Below are 18,166 nucleotides of genomic sequence, written 5' to 3' on the forward strand. Positions count from 1 at the left end.
TTAGGAAGTGAAGGCAGCATTCATCTGTCTGCAAAGTGTAATGAATATTTATATATACTAAATCCCAAATAGTATTTTTTCAGTGAAGCTATTTAACTGGTTACTAACATACAAATGCAAAAATAAAAAAAATAAAATAATTTTAGTGAACTCAAAAGCTAATAAGTAGCTCATCCTTTGAAAAATAAGAGCAGTTTCTTGTATTTATTTAAAAGTACAAGCTGTACAATTTGTTAATTCAAATGCTGATATATGGAGAGTGGTGGTTGCTGTGGAGAGGATATTTGAATCAAAATTTAACATATCTGGTATATAATGTTTCAAGATAAGTAAGCTTGTGTTGATATAAGATTAACGCATCTTGTCTGCCATTGCGGTAAAAAAATTAGCTGCCTCAGCTTCAAAAGACTTAACAAAGGACTCCCAGTGAGAATACAATCGCTCTGAAAACACTCAATGGGAACAGAGCTTTCACACACACCCATTCAATGCAGTGTTTCTGTGGTGTGCCAACTCACATGCCTATTACATAACAGGGCTCCTACTCCCAGGCCTAACACCCCTGACAAATCCATGCACGCTTTGCAGCACATGAGCTATTTATACACTGCACCCAAGACAGGGATGGTCAAAAATACTGCTCCAGTCAATTATTCATTGAGAAACATTCCAAAACAAGAGTGAAAGAAGAGGTTTGGCTACACAGACATGGAGAGCGGGGATGACAGTAAATATGATCCATTTGCAATGCAGCAGGTTTTGTCCACAGTGGATCTAAAGGAGAGGGGAGGGCTTTGTAGCTCCAAATTTCCCCTTGCATGTGCTTTTCTTTCTGTTTTTTTTTATAGGATTCCGTGCATACACTTCAGCTCCTCTGCAACCATCTTGTTACTTCACAGGATTCTAAAAATAGCAGCTTGTTTTGTGCTGGAGCCATTTTTAGAACGAGTATTTTCAGGGGGAAAAAAAGCCAGCAGGAAAAAAAGTGCCTTTTCACATGAATACTATGTGGCTGTTCCTTCTTATGTGAATGAACACAGTGTTCCATCCTTAGTTCATGACGCTCCATGCTGCAGAGGCAGCAGCACATTCCAAGGCATAGCTCTAAACAGCCAGGGGGTAATTAATATCTCAGCTTTGTATTGTTTTAAAATATATACAAGTGAAATATTGTCTTATTACAAGATAACCTTTTTCATACTTCACTATAATAATATTATATATGTAAACTGATAAAAAAAAAGATCCTTAGCATATTTAAAGAATGCTGGAAATGCAGTACAGAAATTTAAATAGTTTATGTTGGAAGTAACACCAGGTCCAAAATGTGAGTCTGGTTAGCAGCAAACAAGGACAAGTTGAGTGACAATAGAACTTAACAGAAAAGCTTGTTTAAATATGCAAAGAACTCATTCTGGAAACAATTTTTTGCAAGATAGATCATCACTGCAGCCATGTAAGATTTAAATAACAAAAGAAAAATAAATAAAAATGCATATTCCGCAGTCTTACGGCAACTAATAAACAACAACACAAAAGAAGATGGGGAAAAAGGTAGCCAGTGAACATCACTCTAAAGATGGAGTTTGCCAGTCAGCATCTATGTTAACATTTGGTGTATTTTTTGGAATGTAAATTGCCAAAAGCATTGGTCACTTATCTTTACATACACAATTTTTTTTAATGACATCTCATTTATGACACAAACTATAACTGGGCAGTAGATCTCTGCAAATCTTACTCTGAGAACCTCAGAGATCTTAAAAACTTGTATTTATGGTATAAAATTATATGACTAAGTTACATGTTGGGGGACAGTATTTACTTTGGTAACAGGACAAGAAGTTGTACTGAATTCATTTAGGAGCATCAGAATAAAAAGGTGGTTCAATTTCTTTTCAAATTGAAAATCATTTATCTCTTTTCCTTGAATCAACAATCATGTACTTTGGACATATTTTCTCATTAGCAACTGCAGACTTCAATGTTTTGTAGACATGTTTTAGACAAAGGTCCAAATTCTTCAGAGTAACACATTCTATTTACAAAATTAATTTAGACTGTATAGCTTCAGAGCTACGTTCCACGTTTTCCAACAATAGAACTTCATAACAAATAGTTCAGAACCTGAAATGAATTATTTATTCCATCCAGTAAAATCTGGACTCATAACCGACTATTTTAAAATACTTCTACAACTTAAGGAAATTAAAGGCATATAAAATCACTTACCTCATCAAATAATAAAAAAATCTATGTGCTTCAGGAAAGGAAATCTGTCAAAAAATTACTAATAATCTTAGAAAATATTTCTTACCAGTAGAAGGTTTTACTCAACCAGGATATGATGAATTTCCTGATTGATAAAGTTTTAATGGTCTCACTTTCTGAATTTATATATTTATTGCAAGAACAAAAATCTAAATCTGTATGCTCTAAAAAACTGCTTCACTCAAGTGTGTTTATATAACATATATTATATAATGCACAGTAATTTTGTCCTTGTCCTTTGAAGACATATTTTAACAGTATCTAAAAGATTAAGCGTTAAAATGAAAGTGGTGTCGTCATACTGAGAGGGAGATAATGTAGGAGCTGACAAATGATATCTGGCTAGAAAAAATCCAGCAGTGCCACCATTAGGCCAGTGACTTGTTTTGTATGAGTTTAAACCAGGAATTTTTATATAGGAGCAGCACAAATGTTTATAGCTTATGCTAAACTAGGAAGAATACAACCAAGGTTTTCACTTCCTAGGGGAATGCATACATCGCACCAAGAAATAAAAGAAAATCCACAAGCTGCCTTTAAAACTGTACATTTAATACAGATTTCTTTTTAATAGACTGTCAATGATAAATTCTTTTTTGTCATGTAATTTCCACGTTGAGAAGCAAATGAAATGACATGTCATTTTCACTCTTATATTTAAATTAGCTTGTAGCAAAATCAGTTTGTAGGTCCCATATAAATAGGAATGACAAAAAGAAAAAGTGCATAAACCGAGAATTCCCATTCATTGAAAAAAGCACAGAGAGGGCATTATCGCTCAATTAAAACTCGTTTAACTTCTGAGTTGAGAAGCACATTCCCCTATCACCTCAGCAAAAGATTTCTTGCAAAAATACTGTAATACAGCCTTTTCATTTAGAATTTAAAACTGGCACCAACAATATGTCATTATTCTTGAAAACAGAGGAGCAAAACGTTATTTTTATTTTTAAAATGTCTTCAAGAAGAATAATAATAAAGTGTTCTGGTTGGCCCAGGTTGAATTAAAAGTTACATCAGAAGTAGTCAGACTTTAAATGTATAACTTACTTTGAACCCCACATATTTTTAAAGTTAAGCAAACAGAAAAAAACATGATATGAGCATCACAAGGTTTTGATTGTTAAATAGCAAAAGTCTTGCAGTTATGGGGCTAAATTATCTACAGTTCAACCTAATTAACAGAACCTTGTTCGACCACCAATGAAGAAAAGGGGCCTGGAATACACAAAATTAGGACTGTTGACTTTCAACTTCCTGTGGTAGAGAATGTCTGAATGTGTGCATGTGTCTGATGTGTTTATGGTCAGATTGAGTGGTTTAGGGTTGGCGACGCTCCCTCTTGGTGAGCAGATAACACTGAATGGTTCTCAGTCGATCTTTGGCAGGGGCGAATTCTGGCTGCAGCTTCAAAGTGGATTCATACCAGTGCATTGCTTTCTCAAACTCCTCCTGTTGCAGAGACGAAACAAAAAGATTTAAGATACTGCTACAATACAAGACCAGAAAACATACATCAGAACCAACAATTATTTGATTTAGTGTTGTTACCATTGCAATATAAACATTCGCAAGGGTAAAGTGGTTCACGACAAAGTGCGGTGCAATCTCGACAGCCATGCGAGCGACTGTGAGGGCATCCTCCCATAACCTAGCGTTTTGAAAGATGTTGGCCAAGCTGATAAGTGGTACATCCTGTTCCATAATTTGAGCAGAAAAAACACAATACATATATTTTATTTATGGATTTATTACTGGCTATAAGTAGACTAAATAATTGTGTCTGTCTTGCCTTCATGTGATGAGGGGCATTGTTAAGGGCTTGCCGCAGGCAGTCGATGGCTCTCTTGCCTTGACCTTTCACTCTCCAGTACAGTGCAGCCATGCTGGATAACACCCAAGATGTCTGATTCTGATTGGAGAAAAAGAAATCTAAATTAATTGAGTTTGAAAAGTTAATACCATTTTAGTTACCTGTTCACTTGTTGCAGACCTGTTCATGTTTCTCCTTCCCAACACAACTCAATCAGAAAAGAAAACTTGCATGTTTTATGTTTGAAATTGTAACATAAAACAAAGACATTTAGCAGAACTGACTGAAAGACATAAAACCACCAAGTCTTCAATCTCTCAAGGTTCTTCCTTTAGACATTAGAGAAAACTTGGCTTTGATGTTAGAATATCTGAAGACAGTTTTACTCCCTCCATAAAACAAAAATAACAATCAGTAAATATACAGTAAATGCATAGCTCTCAAGTGGTTGCCAATTAGCAATGTTCAATTTAAAACTCAATATATATTATTTTTGTCTGTACTGCATGGCATTTAAGATATTCTGTACTTACAATTCCATCCAAACGGTGTAGAAAAAAAAATTGTCCGAAAAAAAAAAAAAATTACTGGTCATAAGTAAATATTACTCCTAAATTCTCCTGGATCACCTCAGTGGACTTACCTTCTCCAAGACTTTAGCAATGCGAGTTCCCACCTGCTCAAATGACTGGGGAGGAAACTTATCTTTCCCAAGGTTCTGCAGAACCTTCAGAAGTGACAAAAAAAAAAGATCCCAGTGAAACTCAAAATATAATCTGATACTTGGATATTTGATTAATTACATAATCTGTAATTTATCAAACTGGATGTGTGAAACAAAAGGCTTTTAAATAAGAATAGTAACATTTTTAACCACTTTAGTCAGAGTGATTCGGTTTATTTGGTTTTGCTTTAATATTAACTGAAACACTGCCTTCATTTCAATCTCACACATACAGCTTGAATTGTTTTGGTCATTAGTTTGTGTAATCATTGGCCTCAGCCTCTGTACCTCTCGCAGCTGGGCTTCCCCTGTGTAGTGGATGGAGGCGCGGTTGGCTACACCTGCCAGGTGGTCAAGGGTGTGCATACTGGCAGGTAGGTTGGCATTGCATAAAGGTTCAGCTGCAGGTTCTTGGAGTGGGGTGGCAAAGTCTATGTGCTCTGTGATGCTACATTAAAGTGGTGATGAGACACAAAATGAGAGATTAAACACCTGTTTTACATGCTTCTAATTTAACACGATAAACAGACATCATGCTATTTTGCTGCTTATGCCTAAATAGGAAAATATATTCCAACTACTGTGATTTTGACTGAATTTATTATGTTGACAGACTTACTCAATATTCTTGGCAGAAACAGCCAACCAAGTACTAGCTACAGTAGTGAGGTCAACCCTCCGTGTGCGCTGGCACTCCTCTGGTCCAGGCCAGCCAAGACTTGTATAGTCTCTCCAGCGACCTGATCAAAAAGCATAAAAAGATCCTCATCAAGTACCATTTTTCCCCATGTTTCTGCCTTATTAGGCATATAAAAAGCAGGTGTTTTTGCTACCTGAAGGACCGGGAGATGGAATAGTTGGACCACTGATTTCCAGTACAGAGCTCCCTCCAGGTATCGACTCCTCGTTTTGACTGTCATCAGTCATTGAGACACTTTCTGACCCATCTGCCTTTGATTTACGAACCCGTTTTACCTGGAAGGTGATCTAAAAATTCGCAACAAAAACACACATTCAAGCTTAATAACTTCAGTCACATTCTCCAAATAATTTTTATTAATTCAGAACAAAAGCTCAGTTTTCACTCTTACCCACTCTGCTCCCTCATCATCCTCACAGTTTCCAAAACACGGTCCACTTCCTGCTCGGGCCCCCATGACGCGGTCATTCTTCAGCACTCTGATGCCTTGCAGGTCTCCGCGTTTTCCTCCCACATCCAGCGCTCCCTCAAATGCTCCCATTAAGTCCTCCTTCAGCTGCCATTCCTCCTCTTTTTCCACTCCTCCGTCTCCAAAAGATGACGACATTTTGGCAGTTCCTGTGGAGGAGGGAGAAGCCTGTTGCTGTGTTGTCGCCTCACCTGAGCCATTACTGTCTAGGATTACATCTGAATGATTGGAAAAAAGAAGAAAAGCGTTGAAAACAAACAAAAAGAAAACTAATCAGGATTAAATCATCATCTGCAGTTTTTTTGTTCATGAAGCAAATTCCAAAAGCATCATTATGAGCTAAACTAAACAAAACAGTTTCAGTTCTGGGAATTAGGAAAGCATAACCTATTTATTTATTGTGTATAACATAATGTCACATGTTTGTTTCTTCTTCTTAAATACTTTTCTAGACTGAAGTAAAATTGGGTTGTACTGTAATATCAAGCTGAATTGAATTGAGAAGAATGGGATTATACTAACGGTTGTAATGTATCAATGTGGAGGAAAAAGGTTTAAATACTCTTGCAAAGCACTGAATGTTAAAAATAAATTTAATATTAATTGTGGGCTAACCAGTTTTCCTAACTGTTTATTAGTTTTCATAACAGATCAAATAAAGTTCTGATCTTACTCTCAAAGAGCAACATGTCTTCAATGGCAGAACTGGCAGTTGCGTCCTGCTTCTCTTCACTGTCCTCCCATTCCTCCAGCTGTATGCCAAAGTCTTCCTCAGTCATGCAGGTTCCATCTTCTGGATCAGCGAAAAAACTTCAATTAGTATTCTTAGCATTACTACTTTCATTATATTCACATTGGTGGTTTTTAAAACATATCAATAGAAACCAACACCTTATTGTAATTTACATATAAAGTTCTGATTATATGATAATCTGCAGAATCATCATTTTGCTTCAGCAACTGTGTAAGACAAAGTCATTTGCACAAAAGCTCAGGAAGATACAGATTTTACATATGCAAAGAAACCTGCAAATTTCACACCAGAAAATATTTTGTATTTTAAGAAACACAAACTATGGTTCCTTTTGTAGTTTTTTATCTTCTGTACTCTGTTGACTTTCAGTTTTTATTTGAGCTACAGTTCTTTTTTTACAGCACAGAAATTGAGACTTTTATTCCACTTCCTTCATGGCTCCATATTGCATTTGAAAACAAACTCCATTTGTATACATTTTAGAAGTTGAGCTGTTGAATAAGAGACTCCTCAATTTTAAAGAGTTTGAGCAAACATAAACAGACACATTTCCGTTCAAGCACCAAGGAGCTACCTCTGTAATCTTTACTAAGAAAACAGGAGTGTTGTGTTAGAGCTTGTTTGAACTCAAGTACTCAAGAACGTTTTACCGCAACAATATTTAGCTTTAGAGAATAAAATATAGTCTTATCTAAAGCTACCATTAGCTATTTTCAGCTGCTTAAATTATTGAGAAGCAGAATTTCTCCACTTCAAAGCACTTTTCTCCTCAGCTGCACCGAAAAAAGAAAACGCATGGTTTCTGTTCAAATAAAGAACACATCATACATCACAGCATTTTTTACAGCAACTCTAAAGGTCCTCAGAGGGGACAACATGAAAGCACATATCACACAGACTCCTTTTACTTCCTCTGTCCAGCAGAAAGCTGATTTAGATTTTTTTAAATCTGGGAAATTTCCCATTTAATCTTTTTTCTCTGGGTTCAAAAGTTTATTGTCACCAACATATTCTGCAATGCAAATGTATTATTTACCTGTTCATCTTATATATATATACATATATTTCAGTGTAGTACCAGTTGGAGATGCAATGAAAAAAAAACAGTGGCAGTTAGCAGTCCACTTGGTGGCTAATGATGCCACCTTGTGGTACAAGTAAAAAGTTAGTGTTTATCAAAAATAAGAGCAACTTATTCTGTTCTGATTGGTAACTCTTAGTAATGGTTTGAAATTTAAGAGCTCATCCCTAAGGCTAATAGATTTCAATTCAAACTGAAAAAATATGTGGAAAAAAATAGGACTGGGCTTAATTCTTTGATTTTGATTATTTAATTAGAGAAAAAAATGTAACTCCTTTCATTGCAGTGTGGATTGTCAAAACAAATAACATCTGAAAATGTGTTTAAATGAGAATATACAGTATGTCCAAGTGCAAATGAATGCAGCATAAAGTGATCTGTGACCTATGAGGATAGAGGACCTCCACTCTGGTGTGTTTGACTGATGGCATGGAGCAGCACCATTTGATGGCGGTTTTGCATGATAAAACAGCAATAGGTAACACAAATGTTAGTTGAACAGCATTTTTGAGAACAAACTTCATAGATAAATATTATTACAGAGACATCGCAACACTTTTATTTATGCAGTTTGGGTAATTATGCTGTATTCAGACTGGGTAGAGAGGCATGTTAAGAAAAGGATTCCGATTTTTTAAGTCGCATTTCAAATAAAATGCAGTGGCTGTAAGTGTAAAATTAAATACTTTGACTGAAAGCCCTGTATTTAACAAAATACATTTTATTCTCACAGTTGTGTGATTTAAAAGAGAAAAATGTAAAGCTGCTTGTTTGCTTGAGGCGAGACATTTTGAATATAACTGCATCTAGATTGGTTAAGTTGGATAAACTACAGTATGAAAGAAATTAGAGTACATCGTCATTACTCCATTCCTACATGATTCATGAAGTATGAATCATGTACTTCTCCTAGTCATCAACCAATATCTATTTAAATGTAAACCTTTGCGTACGGACTCAAATACTTTGTTTTATTAAAATATGATTCATTATTTTATTGCACCCCACCAGTGACAGGTTTTTTTTGTTTGTTTTTTTCTACATATTTTGAGGAAAAAATGTCCTTACTCTGTTTAGGTTACTTACGTGAACAAGGTTGTCGGTGGGAAAGATTGTAAAGCGAAGGGTAGAACTGAAGACAGCGTAGTAAAGGCAGGTTGGTGCGACATTGCTCGCAGGCAGCAATAGATGAGAAGGAAGACGACGAGGACAGGGTTGTCTCCAGAATGTGGCGAAACAAGGCCAGAGCACCTGTCACATTGCTCTGGGCTAAATGCACATTCACCAAGCTGAGCAGGGCGTGAGGCTGAGCGAGGAAAACAAAACGAGACAGAGAGGAAGTTACCTCAGGTGTAACATGCGAATCTTGACACGGAGATTTAACAGACATCTATGAATCTGACACTGATAGATAAAACAAGGTATACAGTCTAAACATCCTTGTTCACAAATTGCAGTGTTTAAAGTGACATCTCTTAACTTTCAAGGTGCACTGCTCTTTGAGTGCACCAAGTTTACCTGAATGCAGCATATGCAGGGGATGGAAAAACAACCCCACACAAAATTGTAATTTTTGGCATTTGAACTAACTTACATTAAACAAGTATAAAAACTGCAATATGTGAGTTAGAACAAGATGTAATTATTAAACACTTATTCTAGATTGTTTGAGACCTACAAAAACAAATAAAAAAGCAAAAACTATTGTTTAAACTATTGCTAAAATTTGTCATGTCTCACTCACACCCTGGATGTCTAACCATTTTTTATTCATATTCACAATCACAATTTCTGAAGATACAAACCAATCTAAAACCAATTTTTCTTTTTAAGAAATTTCTTGAATATGCTGTTTTAAAATGCATATTACTTTATAAACCAACTTTCATTTACCTCAGATGTATTGAATGTCAACACATGGTCCAGCAGCATTTGTGCATGGGGGGTCAAACCGTAGTGCAGCAGCAGGTTAGCAGCATTGGTGAAGGCCATGTGATGGTGCGAAGGCGGAGCAGAGTTCAACACCTGACGCAGGCACTGCAAGGCACGACTGCCGTTGCCTTTGGCCTGCCAAAATAGAGCTGCCTCATTGTTGACCAGCCAGTGGGGTATAGTGGCCTGAACAAACAAATTAGCTCTTAATAGGAAGACTTAGTAAAGTGCAGAATAAATTTAAATAGGAGTATGTGGATGTAATATGTAAGCGCATTTTGAGAGGTGACAGATGCCTTTTATCAACCAAACAAAAACTTAAGTGTCTGAACAATGGCTGAACATTGTGTGAATAAAATTTTTGATGTTAAAGATGAATAAAGTGTTTTATATTGTTTATTTTTTACGTATATTTTGCTGAGACTGTCTATATTATTGAATGCAATATGCTGCTGTGAAAAAATAAAAATGAGAGTTTACTTCTTGTATAGCTTGTGCTATTCTGTCGCCAACTTGCTCCAGTGTAAATCCTCCACTGCGTAAATGTAGCATCTGTAAACAAAGATGTGTATATATCATTTAACTTTATTTTGAAAAGAGAGTAGAAATAAAACAACACAACATTTAAACCAACACAGTCGTATATTATTTAATCAATGAACAAACTGATACCTCAGATGCAAAGGAATCTGGCAGCTTCTTTTCTTCCAGGGGCCAGTCTAATGAGGCGGGGAGGAAAGCTGGATATGGTTGAGGGACAGGACTACAGTCTGGTGGACTGTCTACTGAAATGGGGCCAGCGCTGCTATACAGGAGAGTTGCCACTGGGCTGAAAAGAAATAATTCAATTGTGTTATGAAATGTTTTTAATGTGCAGCCAATGTAGCACTAAAATTATTATTTTTTGTTGTCGTTTGGTCTGTAGTTTCTCAATAATCCAGAGAACATGCCAATGTGAGATCAATCTATGAGTAATTAGGAAATGTTAACAGACCTAAATGACATTGCCCAACATGCTTTAGATCACAGAGCAATGTAACCACAGATGCCTAAAACAATGAAAATGGGAATATATTGCAAATGATATTTACTAAAAATATTTAGTAATATTGTGCATCCCTATTTATACACAAATAGGGCTTGTTGTCAGTTATATTTCTCTGCCTCAGTGCAGAGTATCTTTGGTGTATCTCAAACAAGAACAGCTGATAACAGAAGTTCCCGGAGGCAGTTTTGCATAGTGACAACTTAATTAATTCTGACTGGTTTAGCAAGGTCTTAATTTTTAAACAATCACAACAAAGATATTTTCCAGAATCACGATGCTTCTAATTTGCAGAAGCATCAATCAAACTAAACAGCTGATGAGATTGCGCAACTAACCAAATCTGGCTAAGATAATAGGTCACATTAAAGTTCTACAGAAAACAAACAAAAACAAAGTAGCAAAAGCATCCACACACAATGCATGAAGAAAACTCAGCATGCTGTAATTACTTCGGTCTTAGTAAAAAGGTTTACTCGGTGATGTATATACATATAAGTCACCAAATAAGGTTTTATTGGATCCAAATTATGAAAGAAAACCATAAAAAGTATTAAAATTCACCTAAACATAATTACCTTTAGAATCATTTGAAAGAGACAAAAATATCTTTAGGTGACAGATTAACTTTCCAACTGTCAATTTAAGTTCTTGGTTAAAGAATATTTATCAAAAGTCAATCAAATAATGTGAACTAACCCCAGGCCCTGTGCTTCAGGCAAGAGGAAGTAGGTTGGTAGCAGATGGGCAGGTGGTATACTTGGGTACTGATGGGCACAGTCTGACCTCTGAGGCCACAATGTCCTCTGTGTGTCCTAAAACAAAACCACATTTTCAATCATTCCTAATCAGAAGCAAAGGCTTTAGTAAAAATAAGACCAGAAAAAACATCTAACATAATTTACTGTTCTGGCTACAAAATTAAACAAATCTACAGTTTAGATCAGCAAACCATAATCTGTCAAATATTAGAATGATGAATCAAACAACGTATTATATTTAGCTGGTTCACAAAAAAATGAATTGAAATTTATTCAATAACACGAGCAGTTTAAATCTGTGACCTTTCTAGTTTATCTCTAAAACATAAAATTATTGCAAGATTGCATATAATATTGGATATGATATAATATTGGAACAACAGTGCAGATGTTTCTTTCATCCTGCTTATGGGGATCCTCAAGGCTCCATTCTCATGCCACTTTTATTCAATATTTTTATACTATTCTTAACTCAACTTCTGTGGTACTAGAACATACATTTTAATTTCTGAGACACTGAGAGTGTAGGTACCTACAAGTACCCAGTTTAGTTTTTAGCTTAGTACTTAGTTTAAAGACCACACACATGCAAAAAACTTAGGCATCGTCACAGACCCAAAACTACATTTTAACAACCAGATAATACAGTTTGTTACAAAATTAGTCCTTGTTTTCAAACCAATACTATAAGGAAGATATTTCTGTCAACAGAAAATCACAAAAAAGTGCATAATTTTATGTTTATCAGGTCTGCTTAATTTAATAGTCTCTGTAGAACAAGTACAAGTAAAGTGTCAGTGTTCCTCTTGCCTGTGTGTACTCCTGATGGCCACCCCAGAGGGCTGCAGCAGGGTCCTGATCACCAGACACAGTGGGACGGAGCTGGGGGCTGGAAGCTGTCTGGTTGGAGCTGCGTTCTGATACAAGCGCCACACTGGATGCTACAGACAAAGCCTCTCCAAACTGTAAACCAACACAGAGAAAGAACTTTAGATTCAGCTAGCTGATGCATCAGTTTTTTTATTAACTGTGTTAATAATAATTTGTCCTCAAATATCTCTTTAGGGTCTCATAGTGAAGTACTACATTACTCTCATTTCAGTTAAATATAATAAGTAATAATAGGTTAAATGTGTCAAAATAGAACTCAATATTTTCTAGATACATCCATTATCCAAAAGAAGGTATCTTGGATTAATGTAGTTTTTGATCAAATATATTAAACACTGCTGTAGTTTAAATAATCAGACTGAATAGCTTTTGACAATTTAATCTTTGATTTTAAACTTTCCTTCAAGGTCTGTATTTTCCCTAAAAAGCAAGGTGAATGTATGTAACTGGGAGGTTTTATAAGAATGGTAATAACATATCTTTGCAGTAGAGAGAATCAGGGGTGGAAACTTTCTCACCTCCACACCCAAATCATGTTCAAAGTTCCTGAAATATTCTTGGCTTTTTGGCTTGTCTTTATCGAGGTGGGGAGGGAGTGCTTTTTCACTTCAATCACTTTTATGGTTATTGCCATAATGAAAACTCTACTACTGGGTACAATAATTTGCTTACATGATATTCACAAGTGCCATAAATAAAACAAATATACACTTATAACAATAAAGAATAAGAATACCTGCTTGTGTGTACACTTTTGACTTACACTTCATGTTCTACTTTTTTTCTATCCCAAAACTCACTTGGACATGGTGGACATGTTCAAAAAGATCACCCCGGTGATAACGCACAGGAAGATCGAAGGGGCAGTACAGACGGCGTTGCTGCTGACCTAGTGGGCACATCTGATGATTTCCTGAAAAAAAAAAAAAACCCTATGGTGCTCAACACTTTGGCATTATTTGTGTCTTACAGCTCATTAGGCAAGTAAATAATGACATTATGATTATATAAATAGTTCTGTTTCAAAACACAAAATGTGTATTGTTGTTGGAGGGAGGGTGTGGTTCATAGTTAAACTACTAAGGTGTGACTGACAATAAAATGCCTTGCTGGAATTGCTGACAAGTGCTGTAAAAAAGCTGCAATTCAAATTTTTCACAAGAGTGACATCTTTACACACATTTCACATCAAACGTTTCTTTAGATTTATGCTGTCCCAGTTTCTCTCTGCTGTCCTACTACACAATGTCCGACAGTATTGGAAGTTGTATATTAATTTCCAATATAGTAGAACTGTGTTGGAACTACTGTATGTGGAACTTTAAAAAGTGAAAGCACAAATTTTAGTTTTTGTTAAATATTATTTTTCTTTCATGGCCTAGTTTAGCCAAAAGAAATTGTATCTCACCAAGCTGAGCTTCCTTGGCCATTTGGGTTTCATGGATAATATTGCGCAGAATCTGCTCCTCTTGCAGCAGCTTGTGTTTTTCTAGTGCCTCCTGTTGGCGGAGGTAGTGGTCATGTTGCTTCTGGTACTCCTTCAGTTCATTCAGAGTCCTCTGCAGGGATCTGCAACCAGACAACCAAAGATGAAAAATACAGAATAGTTGTCAGAAAATATAAACAAACAATTGACAGTTTGCCAAATCTAGGCATTTCTCAATTCCAAGTATTTCTACTTGTTATCAACATGAAACTTATTTTGCAATGAAAGTAAATATACATTCAGCACACTGTCACTTTTGACAGCAATTTTTCTTACGGATATTCGTCTGGAAAGGAATAACAAATTACAAAAATGCTTTGCAGACATACCAAACAATCTGATGGTACAGAAGCTTATGGCTTAATCTTGCAATGTACCCAGTTTGAACTCTCATTTTCTGTAGGGAATGTAGGTTGCATGAAAAAAAGGAACAAAAAACCTGCAAGAGCCTCCGCACAAGCATTGGCCTACCTGTGTTGAGCTTCTAGGCGCTGCTCCAGCTTTTGCTGACAGAGCACAGCATGTTTCCTCCTCAAGGCCTGCTCAAAGCCTGGCTGGGCCTGCAGTGCCTGCTCGTAGCACAACACTGAGTGGTTGTATTCCCCAAGCATCTGGTGAAACAGCAACAGAAGAGTATAAATCAAGACAATGAATGCAGCGCAGGTCAAACATACTGTATATATACTGTATATATATATACAAACAGCAGAGTATAAATATCAAAGCATTGGGAATTCAGTTTATGTTGTGGTGAAGCAGTTTTTAATTTAATGTACAAATCTGTTTTCTATAAACAGTAGTTCCTGAAAAATAAATGTCCTCAATTCCAACTATGTTTATAGGCAACAGAAACATTACATACACTTAGTTTAGGAATATATTGTCTTTTTTAAGGTATCTCCAACAGACAGAGGCAAAAAAGCAGAGCTAGAAAGTGTTTACACTTAAGATCCTTTGCATATGACCACTCTTTGAAGTAGACATAAGAGCTTTCAGTGAAGCTGACAGGTTTCACTTTTACTTACAGCGTAAATGTTGCCCAATGTGTAATGACTTGTAAAGAGATCTGAGGTAAGGTCTAGGGCAGCGTGGGCAAGAATAGCAGCATCAGCTGAGAAATGGGCCCGGTGCAGGATGTTGGCCATGTTTATCAGCGCTATATCCTTGTGCTGTCTGTAAGAACAAAACACACATTGACACACCTGTGAGCATACTCACAGTACACAATATAGTAGTGCAAAGGCCTTTTGGCCCACTAGTTATTACCTTGGAGAAAAATGTAAAGCACGCACTACACAGTCCACTGCCCTCTGAGGTTCATTTTTCATACGCCAGTAAAAGGATGCCATGTTATACAACACCCAGGAAGAGGAATTCTGAAAAACAAAAAGCGTAAAGTAAAAACATTTTAAAGCTCTATAAAATGCTACCTCATAGCATTGATGCACATTAAGCTGCACTGAACAATGAATCTCAGATGCCCATTAAGGCTCACATGCAGATGAAGATGCAGAATGCAAATAGAGTATGTACTGCGTTTATATTTCTTTCAAAGGTACAGACATTGTCACATGCAGACTTCAGTTGAACACAAAATAAACTCAAATAACAATCTCAAAAACATCTCAGATAAGGTTTTTCAAAACAGACCCAATTCTATAAAAGCAGCAAATTATTGTTGTCATTTTGTTTTTTTAATACACTTTAAGGAGCAAAGTTGTTCAGGAAAAGTTTACCTTCAGGAAGCTCTGATGAATGCGGTGGCCCACTTCATCAATAGTGCGGCCAAACTTTTTAGTTAAAGAACTAAAAATAGGATCATCCTTAGAAAGAAGAGGGGAGGTCAAGTTTGCTCTCTCCTGTACACCCTATGATAAAGCAAATGAAAATACAGATTATACAGAATTGTCCCATGTTGTACAGTCAGCACTTTTCTAAAAAAAAAAGAAAAAAGAAACTTTATTTCAAGTTGTTATACAACAAATAATTACCCTAGGGTCCTTGTTCATAATCTGTTGTTGGAACTAAACTGAAATTTAAAATATTAACTTTAATTTATGATTCTCTGCAGGTATCTCTAATATAACCTCTTGCTTCTGTTTTAAAAGAAAATAATGAGGGCAATGTCTGTCTGCAGAGCATAGCATATCTCTCAAATACTTTTGCTCAGATTATAAACGCATGCTACAAATTACTGAGTGCAATCAAAAAATTAAACAACTACTCACCCTGAGATGCTGGAAAGCATGAATACTATAAGGTAGTTCAAAAACTTTAGCACAGTCTGGCTTTTCTAGATCTGGGGGCAGAGCAGATCGTGAATCGACATAATCTTCAGGGCTGCAATGAGAGGAGAAGAATTTGATTATGTCTTAATCAAATTCCACTGTCATATTTCTTGTAAAATCACAACTACTTGTTTTGACATTTTATTAAAGCTTACCTCATGTCTTTACTCTCCAAGGAAATATAAGTACCATCATACAGATCCAGGTCTCCCAGTGGCACCTTAGCCATTATGCAATCTGAATCCTCTTTGTAGTGCCGCTGCTCCAAACCTGTATCTCGGTCTTCATTCTCCTCAATGTGAATCTTTTGTGCTACTAATTGCTTCTGCTCACATAACGTAAACAAAAACTAGTCTTAAAATTAGTAACGCCAAAATGAAATGCAAAGGAATGAAAATATCCAACTGTCAACTCTTTGACTACAGTAAAATCAAAAGAGAAACCCACACACCTCCAAAGTCTTGAGGTAGTTTACACGAGTTTCTTGTCTCATGAAGATTACCACATCATGAGGATGTTTTAGATTTAAAGGAGAGTCCACCTGAATTGGAATGAGGCAGTGGATTAATCTCTGGATGTAGGGAATGTAAATTAAATATTCATCTGCCGCTGCCATGTTCACAAAAACTGTGATTTGCCATTGTGGTTTGCAGTTTTGAAAATTTTATAAACATATCCAGAATATAATTTACTGTCTATGAGTTCATACTTTGAAACAACATAGGTGGTATTTATTGCTAAACTTCTCATCCACCAAAACTGTTTTTCATTCTTCTAAAGATAAGAAGCTAAACAGCCATAAAAAATGTATATGCTAATTTCAGAATTGACATATGATATAAGGGGCAAAATTACTTTTTTTGTCTAAGGCAGAATATTGAGTGCCTAATACTAATAGTGAAAACGAAATGCCACTGACTATTTATAATAATAGTCAGAATAAATGGATTTTCACAAGTCAGTTACCTGACATGTATTATAACCTCTTACACGCAGAGTTAAGAAAAATTGTTAAAGACCAATTGGTAATGTCTGCAAAAATGATTTAGATATTTTCTATTACAAGAACCCACATTTCCAACAAGTTTAAAATGTTAAATGAGAGGATAAATGATTCTAGAATTTAAAATTTAAACCTTGTAGATGCCCTTTTTTCAGTCCGAATGAGTGATCTTGGTATCATCCACAAGCATTTAGAAAATCTGCAAACCTACTCGATGAGGTTAACAGCACAATTATTGTACTTGTCCACATCTTGAACTCACTCCAGTATTGCTAACTTATCCTGTCAGACCCATTAATTAGCGCGTCACTTAAAACAGGAACTATGTGTCTCGCGTAGATTAATTGCTTCTTAGACGTTTCTATCAGATGAACGTATGTTGCTTTGCGATGATGTGGTCATCATCTTGAACTGGACTTTCACAACCGATTGACAGAGTGACGTTATCTTACTTAAACACGTCAAGCTACGATACTTAAACATTTTGATTTTAGACCAACACTTGCACCCTTTCTATAAAACAAGACCAGGGCTTGTAAGTTTTAGTAGGTTCCAATAAATACAATTACAGAGCAATGCAAAAAGTCGTTATTACTAATTTATAGGGGGGAAAAATACTTAGCTGTTTAGGCTAACCACATAACGTAAGCGTTAGCAGGTAGTAAGCTAACTGGCATACTTGTTGTTGAATTTTCCCATCCTCTGTGACGACCCAATGTGTCGTGGCTCCTCCGGAATCCACTATAAGTACACAAAGAAAGACGAAAAGCTTCCCCTGGAAGGACGTTTTCTGTGTGTGGTTGACACGGCAGGGCAAAGACTCAGGACAGATTTTCCTGAGGTCCGCCATTTTTCTGTCTCCTGCTGCTCTGCGGCAACGTCAGTCTTCTACCGCGTGATGGTGCTCGCGTGCCCAGCAAGCGAAAAAATCTAGCAGCCGGAGTCATC

General features: G+C 36.2%; 1 protein-coding gene across 2 annotated transcripts; it reads right to left on the reverse strand.

The window, feature by feature from the left end:
- Window positions 1-2,802: 2,802 nt before the first annotated feature.
- On the reverse strand, window positions 2,803-18,099 carry ttc17 (tetratricopeptide repeat domain 17). Of its 2 annotated transcripts, none has more exons than XM_028014207.1 (25): window positions 17,898-18,099; window positions 16,667-16,756; window positions 16,371-16,540; window positions 16,156-16,267; window positions 15,664-15,795; window positions 15,194-15,303; window positions 14,953-15,100; window positions 14,399-14,538; window positions 13,850-14,010; window positions 13,242-13,354; window positions 12,361-12,513; window positions 11,489-11,604; window positions 10,417-10,573; window positions 10,225-10,296; window positions 9,706-9,930; window positions 8,899-9,118; window positions 6,651-6,767; window positions 5,900-6,195; window positions 5,642-5,795; window positions 5,428-5,548; window positions 5,097-5,256; window positions 4,728-4,811; window positions 4,064-4,183; window positions 3,823-3,966; window positions 2,803-3,723 (listed from the first exon to the last, which is right to left on the reverse strand). In XM_028014207.1, the coding sequence occupies exons 1-25, from the start codon at window positions 18,066-18,068 to the stop codon at window positions 3,592-3,594; spliced, it is 3,618 nt and encodes a 1,205-aa protein (XP_027870008.1). In that variant the 5' UTR covers window positions 18,069-18,099; the 3' UTR covers window positions 2,803-3,591. The 2 variants fall into 2 exon arrangements, with proteins under 2 accessions (XP_027870008.1, XP_027870007.1); XM_028014206.1 differs by having other exon boundaries at window positions 6,651-6,770.
- Between the last annotated feature and the right edge of the window lie 67 nt (window positions 18,100-18,166).

Source organism: Xiphophorus couchianus, chromosome 4 (genome assembly GCF_001444195.1).
Source record: "Xiphophorus couchianus chromosome 4, X_couchianus-1.0, whole genome shotgun sequence".
In the NCBI taxonomy this organism is placed as follows: domain Eukaryota; kingdom Metazoa; phylum Chordata; class Actinopteri; order Cyprinodontiformes; family Poeciliidae; genus Xiphophorus; species Xiphophorus couchianus.

What these genes read in the sequence shown, in the direction of transcription:
- ttc17 (XM_028014206.1), bottom strand. Translation starts at nt 18,068, where the DNA reads ATGGCGGACCTCAGGAAAATCTGTCCTGAGTCTTTGCCCTGCCGTGTC. An exon ending in GGCCAAGGAAGCTCAGCTTG is followed by an intron (nt 13,355 to 13,849) that starts GTGAGATACAAT and finishes TTTTTTTTTCAG; the next exon opens with GAAATCATCAGATGTGCCCA. An exon ending in CCTGAAGCACAGGGCCTGGG is followed by an intron (nt 10,574 to 11,488) that starts GTTAGTTCACAT and finishes ATTTCTTTTCAG; the next exon opens with CCCAGTGGCAACTCTCCTGT.